Here is an 11,259-nt window from a genome sequence, read left to right on the forward strand (position 1 = left end):
CCATCGTCGATCCTGTTCCTCCTGTTCCAACTTTGTTCCTCCTCTCTTCTGAAGTATAGGGCATGCTTGATAGTTAGGCTTCACATATCCTAACAATCTCCCACTTGGAGACTAACTATCAATCTCTTTCAGCTCTCTCTGCGGCGACGGCCTCCATTTCATCAAGTGCTGAGGCCAACTGAAGTTGAACACAACTTCAGTTTCTCTGTAGTGACAACCTTGGTAAGCATATCAGCTAGGTTCTTGCTTCTTTGAATCTTCACAAGTTTCAACATGTCCTCGTCCAACGCTGATCTTATGAAGTGGTAGCGGACCTGTATGTGTTTGGTCCTTACATGAAAAGCGGGATTCTTTGCCAAATGAATTGCACTCTGGCTATCACAATGTAGGACACTCTTCTCATTTTTCTGTCCCAGCTCCTCCAAGAAACCCTGCAACCATATCATCTCCTTGCTTGCCTCTGTCACAGCAACATATTCAGCCTCTGTCGTTGATAAAGCAACGATCTTCTGCAACTGAGAAACCCAACTAATAGCTGTAGAGCCCAAAGTGAATACATATCCTGTAGTGCTCCTTCTCTGGTCTATCTCACCAGCATAGTCTGCATCAACAAAACCCTGCAGGACTAACTTGCCTCTCCTGAAGCATAAACAATCTTCTATAGTACCTCACAGGTATCTCAGAATCCACTTTACTGCTTCCCAGTGCTACTCTCCTGGATCTGACATAAATCTGCTCACATCTCCCACTGCATGGGCAATGTCAGGTCTCGTGCATACCATAGCGTACATAAGGCTTCCGATGGCTGAAGCATAAGGAACCTTAGCCATGTAATCTTTCTCTTCATCAGTCTCGGGGCACTGCTCCTTAGTCAATCTGAAATGACTAGCTAACGGTGTGCTGACGGCCTTAGCACCACTCATCCCGAATCTCTCAAGCACCCGTCGAATATACTCGGCCTGAGATAGTCGTAGTGTGCCTAAGAGTTTGTCTCTACTGATCTTCATTCCCAATATCTGCTTCGCTGCGCCTAGATCCTTCATGTCGAACTCACTCGACAGCTGCCTCTTCAGTTTCTTGATCTCTGACATATCTGAACCGGCTACTAGCATGTCGTCGACATATAGGAGTAGGATGATGTAACTCTTGTCAAACTCTTTGACAAAACAGCAATGATCAGCATTGCACCTGGAATAACCGTTCCTGTGTATGAATCCATCAAACTTTTTGTACCATTGCCTTGGAGCTTGTTTTAGGCCGTACAAGCTCTTCTTCAATCTGCATACCATCTTCTCTTTTCCCTTCTGAGTAAACCCCTCTGGCTGCTGCATATATATCTCTTCCTCTAGATCACCGTGGAGGAAAGCTGTCTTTACATCTAGCTGCTCGAGATGTAGATCTTCAGCTGCAACAATACTCAGGACTGTTCTGATGGTAGTCAGTTTGACTACTGGAGAGAAGATCTCTGTGTAATCAACTCCTTCTCTCTGCTGAAATCCTTTAACCACTAATCTGGCCTTGTATCTCTTGGAACCATCATGTTCCTCTTTGATTCTGTACACCCATTTATTGCTCAAGGCCTTTTTTCCCCGTTGGTAGCTTTGCAAGTTCCCATGTCTTGTTGGTGTTCAAGGATTTTATTTCATCTTTCATGGCGAGCTCCCACTTGCTCGCATCATCCACTCGAAGTGCCTCATCATAACTTTCTGGCTCTCCACCATCACTCAACAATAGGTAGTTGAGATGAGCTCTGGGCTGTAGTGATGGGTACTTCGGATTAGGCTTGGGGACTCTAGCTGACCGCCTCAACTCTCTGACAGGCGAAACAGGCTCTCCATCTTCATCTGCTCCCTCTGAAGTAGTCTCATCCATCAACTCTTCTTCTTTATCAGAACTAGCTTCGGGATTACCTCCATCTGAGGCATCATCTGACTCAAAATATGTGGGATCATGCTGTGCCGAACTAGTGGACTGAACGACATCATGGTCTTTGTACAGAACTGATTCGTTAAAGACCACATCCCTGCTTCTGATGATTTTCTTATTCTGCTCATCCCAGAACTTGTAGCCAAACTCATCACCGCCATAGCCAACAAAGAAACATTTCAGAGACTTAGGATCGAGTTTGCTTCTAACATGATCACTCAGATGTACATATGAAACACATCCAAATACTCTCAGGTGAGAAAGGTTTACCTGCTTTCCACACCATACTTCTTCAGGTATTTTGTGCTCCAAAGGCACTGATGGTCCCCAGTTGATCAAGTAGGCAGCTGTGTTGACTGCTTCTGCCCAGAATTGCTTTGAAAAACCTGCTTGTAACCTCATACTTCCGGCTCTTTCAGTCAATGTTCTGTTCATGCGTTCTGCTACGCCATTCTGCTGGGGTGTACCTAGCACTGTCCTCTCTAATCTAATGCCGCTGTCATAACAGAACTTCTTGAACTCTGAGTCTTCATACTCGCCGCCGTTGTCAGAACGAAGCTTCTTGATCTTCAAACCGGTCTCGTTCTCAACCATAGCCTTCCATCTCTTGAAGACTTCAAACACTTCTGATTTGTGTTTCATGAAATAGACCCAAGTCTTCCTCGAGTGATCATCTATAAAGGTCACAAAATATAACCTTCCGTCGGTGGATGGAACTGATGCTGGGCCCCACACATCTGTGTGAACTCAAGCTTCTCTTCTTTAGAGTTCTGCCAACCCTTTTGAAGCTTATTCTCTTTTGTTTCCCTAGAATGCAGCTTTCACATAGGTCAATATCAGCCGATCTCAAACCTGGTAACTTCCCATTCGATTGCATAACCTTTAGGCCTTTGCTACTCATGTGACCTAGCCTCTGGTGCCACAAATTTGGGTCTTCACTGCCTTCAGCCACTGCAATGGAACCTCGTGCATCTATCGTCATGTAGAGAGATCCCGTCTTCGTACCACGGGCAACAACCATGGATCCCTTTGTAACCTTCCATGTATCACATGCAAAGGTTGATACGTATCCCTCTTTCTCCAATTGTCCTATGGAAATCAGATTTTTCCTCAAGCTAGGAACATATCTCACATCACTCAGCTTCCATGTAGACTCATTGAGCTTGATTTGCACGACTCCTTTGCCAACAATATCACAAGGCTGATCATCACCAAGATAGACTTTTCCTAGGTTTCCTGAAACGTAGTTCTCAAATAAATCTCTATTTGAGGTAGCATGAAACGAAGCTCCTGAATCCAGCACCCACGATTCAGTTTTGCTCTCCAACAAACAGATTGGGGCATCATCTGATTCTCCTGAGGCCACGTTCGCTTCAGTCTTGTTCTCCTTGTCCTTCTTGGGTTCTCGGCACTGATTTTCATAGTGGCCAAACTTGCCACAATTCCAGCAGTCAATTTCCTTCTTGCCCTTGCGGTTCCTGGACTTTGGCCTTCCGTTCCTCGAGTTAGATCTTCCTCGGCTACTCCCTCTATTTCTGTTTCTGTTTCTTCCTCTGCCCTCAAGGTTCAACGCCGACCCTGAATTAGAAATCCCTTCCTCTTGTCTTCTTATTTCCTCAGTCATAATCATGTCCACCACCTCTGAAAACTTCAGTTTTGATTTGCCACATGATCCGCTGATCGAGATAACGGTACCCTTCCAACTGTCGGGCAATTGACCAAGTATCAAGAGAGCTTGGATTTCATCGTCAAACTGAATATTGACTGAGTTTAGTTGATCCGTGATCTCGTTAAACTCGCTCAGGTGTTCCTTGAATTTCTGGTTCTCGGACATCCTCAAATTAAACAGCTTTTTAATGAGATGTACCTTATTCGCCGCAGAGGGCTACTCATACATACTGGACAACGCCGCCATGAGATCCGCCGTCGTATTCTGATTCTTGATGTTGAACGCTACTGATTTAGACAAGGTCAACCTGATCGCTCCAAGGGCCTTTCGATCCAATAGCTTCCAATCCGCATCTTTCATATCCGTCGGCTTCTCTCCCAATGGTAGGTATAAATCCTTCTGATAGAGATAGTCTTCCATCTGCATCTTTCAGAACCCGAAGTTTGTTCCATCAAACTTCTCAATCTTGGATGTTTCCTTCTCAGATCCCATTGTCTCTGACCTCAAATCGCTCGCGCCGAACCTGGTCGCTCTGATACCACTTGTTGGGGATGCACAACCCCCCTGATGCGATTTGGAAATAGAGATTTAGGAGAGAAGAGAGAAAATCAAACAATCTCAAACACACAAGATTTACGTGGTTCGCTTCTCAATGTGAGAAACTACGTCCACGGCCGCCGCAGGAGAAAAATTCACTATTTTTCGTCTCTTTACATCATGCCCTAATCAACCCTTTTATAGACTTAAGGGTTTAACCAATAAAAAAGGAAACAGAACAAAACAGGTTAAAATTCGAAACTGGGCCAAAACCCGACTCAGGTCGACCGCCGCACCACGTGCGGTCGACCGCGACGAATCCTATTCCTGATCGAGCTCTCTGGACTTTGGGCGGTCGACCGCAGCGCCATGTGCGGTCGACCGCGAAGCTGATTGCAGACTGGGCTTGCTCTCTGGACTTTTGCCGGTCGACCGCAGCGCCATGCTCGGTCGACCGCGATGAGCTCCTGGCCTGTGCACCCAGCTGTGCACGACGTCAGTCGACCGCCGCGCCATGGCCGGTCGACCGCGATGCAGAAAACTGTCTCCTTCGTCGTTTTGCTTGAACTTCTCCATCGTCGATCATGTTCCTCCTGTTCCAACTTTGTTCCTCCTCTCTTCTGAAGTATAGGGCATGCTTGATAGTTAGGCTTCACATATCCTAACAGTTTTCCCCATTAACTTTTTCTAATTTACACTGGTTTTAGATCGCAGTTACGTTGATTTAATTTCGTGTACCAGTGATTATATATAGCAGCAGATGTACGCATCTATTAGTCACTTTTTTGGCATTTTCTATGGGATTCCTGCAATAATCATTTGTCATTCATTTCTTCTTTCTGTACAAGTACGAATACTTGCTAGCTTTAAGCCCCACTTACGCCCTTGTAACAAAGGATGGAGACAGGAGAGAAGCTCTCTGACCTTGGCTCAAAACAAGCAATAAATTTTAACTTGTCATCTCCATAAAAGTTTCTATTTCTCTTCATTACAGATGCTACACTTGTTACTCTAAATTTATCCCTGGAGTTAGTAGCCTCCTTTGTCGTTGGGTAGTAGGGTTAGCAAAAGTTGATCAGTCCCCATCACAACTTTCTGTTCTCTTTTATTTCTGCCACCCTTTTCTGTTGACTGACCGAGATAAGCAGCACATATAGTTAATTCAAAACAAAGAAAATAATGTTCATACATTTATAAGGAGCAACCCGACTATTGTTTATGCCATCTCTCATGTGATCATCATACAACTTGTTTCAAAGTGCAAAAATGTCGCTAATAAGTTTAACCTGGATATTCTGTGCGCAAATTTTCTTGCATTATTCTCTTGAGATTTCGGCTGAAGTTCCTGCACTCATCGTGTTTGGAGACTCCTCAGTTGATGCGGGCAACAACAACAACTTGTCAACCATTGCGAAGAGCAATTTCGAGCCCTATGGCCGAGATTTCCAGGGCGGTCGGCCGACCGGGAGGTTTTCTAACGGCCGGATTCCGACGGACTTCATCTCTGAGACTTTTGGGCTGAAGCCAGTGGTGCCCGCTTATCTTGATTCTGCTTACAGTATCAAGGATTTTGCTACTGGCGTTTGCTTCGCTTCTGCTGGCAGTGGTTATGACAATGCTACCTCGAATGTGCTCGTAAGTTGTCTTAAGGGTTAAGTTCAAAAAGTTATCATGAATTTTGGAATGTTTTCAAATAAACTATCATAAATTTTTTTATCCACTATACTATCATGAATTTTGGAATATTTTATATTTTATACTTTGCTCCTTCTCTATTTTCAACTGTAGTTAAGACCTTTTATTCAAACTGTTTAGGTTGTTGATTAATTAGCAACAATTGGTAGTATTTCATGGTATCTTGCTCCTGATTTAAAAGTTGTTGCTTTATAAAAAATTTGTGATAATTCATCATAGTTTTTTCTGATAAAATTTGTGGTACCTTTTTTTTGTTAAAAGCGGCAAAATTCATGCCAGTTTTGTGAAATTATCCTGTTGTTTTAGATTTGAAAGAAAAAATTAGTTATTTTCTGAAAAATAGAAGCTGAAAAAGTTGTGCGCGTTGGAAACACATAAATTTCATATTGAAATTGTTTCTAGATGAATATCACTACGGTGATGTATTTGAAAAAGTTTCTATAAAACACATTTAAAAGTTTAAACATCTCTCTTTACTTTTCTACTAAAATGGCGGGAAATCTCCCTGACAGTTTTGGTAAATTTAACTCAGAAAAAGTCCTGAAAGTTGAAACATGACATCTCGATATAACTTTAGAGGAGAAAAAAAAGTATTATAAAGAACCTTCACATTCAAACTTAAATTTTACAAAAACAAATAAAAAATGTTACATAAATTAACACTTGTAACTGCATTCGAATAATCATTAACTTTCTCCTGCAGTCAGTCATACCTTTGTGGAAACAACTTGAATACTTCAAAGAGTACCAAGCCAAACTAAGAGCCTATCTTGGAAAATCAAAGGCCAACACAGTACTACACGAAGCGCTCTACGTTATGAGCCTAGGCACCAACGACTTCCTTGAAAATTACTACACAATCCCAGGCCGATCATCACAATTCACCATTGAAGAGTATCAAAACTTCCTCGTTGGCATCTCTGAACATTTCATCAGAAGCCTTTACATTCTCGGCGCTAGAAAACTAGACCTAACAGGTGGGTACAAATTTTGTCAGAACACGCCCATATAAATTTACAGGATAGTCTGTGTTCTGATAAGATTTGTATTATTGACAGGTGTACCTCCGATGGGATGTTTACCGTTGGAACGAGCAACGAATATAATGGCTGGGAGCAGTTGCAGGGAAGAGTACAACAGGATTTCAAGAGATTTCAATGGAAAATTGCAGGTGTTGATTGAGAAGCTTAATAGAACATTGCCGCGGATGAGAATAGCGTATGGAAATGCATATGAAACTGTTCTTCAAGTTGTCCAAAGGCCACTTTCGTACGGTAAGTCTATACGTCATAGCTGATGATCATTCATCTAGCTTTTGCCCATATTCGATCTAAAAGATCATTTAACAGGCTAACAATTCTTTCATATTTGTATATTAAACAAATTGAATACGAACATAAGCTATTCAAGTCCTTGCTTATCAGATATTTGTATCTAAGTTCAATCTATTATATTCTATATATATTATATGTCCTATGATCAAACGCTTCAATTCTCTCATATACAATAATGTGACTGAATCTCAGCCAAGTGTGTTCACGGAGGGATTCTCTCTCCTTTTATTCACTTTGTTGAAATTCATCCACGTCATTTTATATGAGAGGATCTCTCATGACACGGATACCTATTATATAAAAATTGTCTAAAAATTTTTAATGTGTCTTTTGTACCCATCATGAGAGTCTTATAGTTCCAAATTGAATTTTTAGTCAAATATTGAAAATACAGATTTATACATTGTGGTCATAAAACAATAAACTTTTATCCAAACAGAAGCAGCTATTCAATCAAATGTTTCACATTTACAAACTATGGACAGTTATATCAAATAATAGTTTCCCACAAGTTTTTGGACATAACTTATTCAAATCGAATTCGAAGATATTATTAGAGAGATACAAATATGATATCCTCTATATGTGACTCGATTTTGTTCGTTTTTACTCCTAGATGAAACCACTATGTAGAAGCTTCGAGCTTAAGCAATCGAAATGTATATTTGTGCAGGATTTGAGAACGCAGGGGCGGGATGTTGTGCTACCGGAATGTTCGAGATGGGATATATGTGCAACCAGAGGAACCCCTTCACTTGCACTGATGCCACAAAGTATGTGTTTTGGGATGCATTTCATCCAACTGAGAAGATGAATAAGATCATAGCTGATCACATTGTGAATAACAACCTGATGGTATTTTAGCTGAGCGGTGGCGTGTATTGTCTAGATGGACTTGATACTTAACTACTACTATACCCTATATATATATTATATATCTAGTACTATATATATATATATATATGTGCACGCATGTGTGTGTGTGAGCCTCTTCGCGGGCACGGACCGTGTCGGTAGCTGTTGTCTGCTGTGATGTGTGCTGTGTGGTGTGTAAGGAGCCTGTGATGAAGTCTTTGCCGCGCCCACCACTCGTTAACGTTCGCCTGTCGTCTTAGTTATTAGCATGTAATAATACTGGATGTTTCCGTTTGATTCCGTAGTCATGCTTATATCGTAGAAAGTAGAGCTGCAGCAGGTTTCTTAGTTTCAGTTTTTGTCAGAAAACTTAATGGTTATGAGAACAAATGCTGCAATTTGCTTCAACAAATAAAAACTTGAAAAATTAATGTTATATAATCGAGTTAGTGAATAAAATCAATCATGGCTAAATCAAGATTTGACTTGCTATATATATACATTTTGTGCAATAATATTAAGATGCAAATTCAATGGTTTTAGGAACTAACGAAACATTAGTTTGGGATTTGAAAGTTTATTTTCTACAACAAAAATGCAGATATACGTTGAACGAATTTGAAACTAATTAATTACCCACAATAAATAATGCATTTGACAATGTCTACGTGCAACATTTGTTGTTGGAATTGTCAATATTATTTGAAAAAGAATATGCATTAAAGTTCAGGTTTCTGTATAATAGAGAAAAAACTTCAATTGAAAACTTGCGAAGTACAGCTAGAAGAACTACAAAATTGCAGTTAGAATACTGCAATAAATAACTGCAGAGAACTGCAGGGAAGTCCATCTTTGATTCTCCATAAAAAGGGGGAAACCAATGCATGTTAAGAACAGAGAGAGGAAAGGAAAGAAACTCTTTCAACTTCTATCTTCAAAAGAGTAAATCTCCTATAATCCTATCTTCTTATATCTTGTGTTGATGAAGTTACGGAATGATCTATTGGTCTACAAGACTACAACCAGTGATCATTATACAGTATTTTGGACCTGAATTATCTTAGGAGACAAGATTGTGATAACCCTCATGGATTGCGGGGCAAATCTATTACTATTATTAAAAGGATAAAATTTCAAAACAGACCCCTTCAGAAACTTATTTTTAAAGAACGACCCCTTTTAAAAATATTTATCATTTTCAACCACCTGGTTGAAATTGGGTCGAAAGTGGCAAAAAACATCAAAAACTTTACGGGATTTAAAAATCCGTAAAGTTTTTGATGTTTTTTCACCATTTTCGACTCAATTTCAGCCAGGTGGCTGAAACTGAGTCGAAAATGGCAAATATTTTCAAAAAGAGTCGTTTTTTGAAAATAATTTTCTAAAGTGGTCTATTTTAAAATTTTGTCCTTATTAAAAGAACCTGGCATTTTGGTTCTTATATTTGGTGTTCTACCCCTGTGTCACAGTTTCAAAAAAATATATATTATTATTTATGTTAATTCAGATATTCTCTTAAAGAAAAAGAGAAATCAAAACTCTTGATTCATGTGTTAAAAATATTACTTCTAAGTCTCTTGCTAACAAAACCAAAGCTGATGATGTGCTTGGCTTTCCTCAAAAACTAGGCTATGTTCTGGGTATGTTTGTCAACCCTCAAAAATTAGGCAAGGATTGAACCTGGTGCTTTTCTGTTTGGCAAAAAACTGGGCCAATATTGGCTCAGCTTTTGTAAGCTAAAAAAATCCATCTAATCTGGTTTAAGTTTGGATTAGCCCTTCCCTAGTAGGTGCTAAATCGTATCTGTACCCGAGAAAATATCTGTAACCGTATCCGTTAGGCTACGGATATGGTTACTCAAATCTATAACTGATAGGATATAGTTATGAATATGGTTTTGTAGTGAAATATCTCTATCCGTATCCAAGATATCCGAATACATATTAGTCATACCCTTACGATAGTTTTGATTCTTAAGTTATGGATTTGTGTTTAATTTTGATGATCAAGATGTCTAATCTTAGCATTTTAGTTATAATGAACATATTAACGACCTTTTTTGTATCACATGAACTATGTTTTTCTTAATACTATATAGTTTTCACATATCTGTTTTGTATCTGCATGCATATCCGCTCATATATCTGCATGTATATCTGTCCGATTTTAGCAGATATATATATATATGAATTTTTCTTACAGAGGTATATACGTATCAGTATCCGTATCCGTATCCGAGATGGGTAAGCGGATATGGATATAGTATGCATCATATCCGAGCCGTAACCGGACCGAATGCACCCTTATTCTCCGGTCCAAATTAAAACCATATAATTAGAATGAAACTGAGCTAAAACCGATCCTGACCCAGTTTTTGACAATTTGAGAAACACACCCTGACACATGTTGTGGACGCAACAAACAAACTCTTTTTTGCTGTGAAAGATGGAGACTACTCTCATTATGCACACCGTTAACGGTGGAACTGAGAACGTGAAAACATAATAGTCTTCACGAGCCAGCGACACCAAAAACATGGGAAGACACTGGTTATCATGATCATCTCCGTGAGTGTGAGGCGTGGACTAGTCTGGTAACTCACCTTGGGTCATTAATTAATTGATGTCAAAAACATTTACCACACAACTCCTCGTACAAACTGGAGTCATGGGATTCCCAGGGTTCTGCAGTACGCGCATGAGCGGAGATAGTCAGGGTCTAGGGCATGAATATATATATATATATTTATATAATGCAGTGTGTTGCCTAAAAAAAATCAGAGGCGGAACCTAAAAAAACAAAATATAACTATATATGAAACACGTGGCGTGACAAAAAAACTATGATAGATAACTATACCAATGCAGTGTGTTGCCTGAAATATTCGCTGATTTTACATATATAATGAAATGATAGAAAAAGATTAAATTTAAATGGAACTACTACCACCATTTTTAAAAAAAAAACTAGAGAATGAAATAACGTCGGATATTCTTAATAAACGTAGAACTCTGACCATCCCATATGATTCTCAAGGGTCCTTGAAAACTAATTGAAAAATACATCTGTTGCAGAAATAAGGGATATTTATACAAATAAAACAGAATACGTGTGATATATAATTAACTATACCCTATATATAGGCATGATATGCATGCCTAGTTGCTTTTCATGGCAGTACAATTCAAGCGCCATATTCGTTATAGTTAATAATTAGGCAAGAAGTTGTTGACATGCAGTTGA

The 11,259-nt window shown here is 39.7% G+C and overlaps 1 protein-coding gene across 1 annotated transcript; it reads left to right on the top strand.

The window, feature by feature from the left end:
• LOC109841092 (GDSL esterase/lipase At2g04570-like) lies at window positions 5,309-8,030 on the top strand. The gene is made up of 4 exons (XM_020409958.1): window positions 5,309-5,767; window positions 6,531-6,804; window positions 6,886-7,101; window positions 7,835-8,030. The coding sequence occupies exons 1-4, from the start codon at window positions 5,399-5,401 to the stop codon at window positions 8,023-8,025; spliced, it is 1,050 nt and encodes a 349-aa protein (XP_020265547.1). The 5' UTR covers window positions 5,309-5,398; the 3' UTR covers window positions 8,026-8,030.

The sequence above is a fragment of the Asparagus officinalis genome, chromosome 5, assembly GCF_001876935.1.
Source record: "Asparagus officinalis chromosome 5, Aspof.V1, whole genome shotgun sequence".
Classification (NCBI taxonomy): Eukaryota; Viridiplantae; Streptophyta; class Magnoliopsida; order Asparagales; family Asparagaceae; genus Asparagus; species Asparagus officinalis.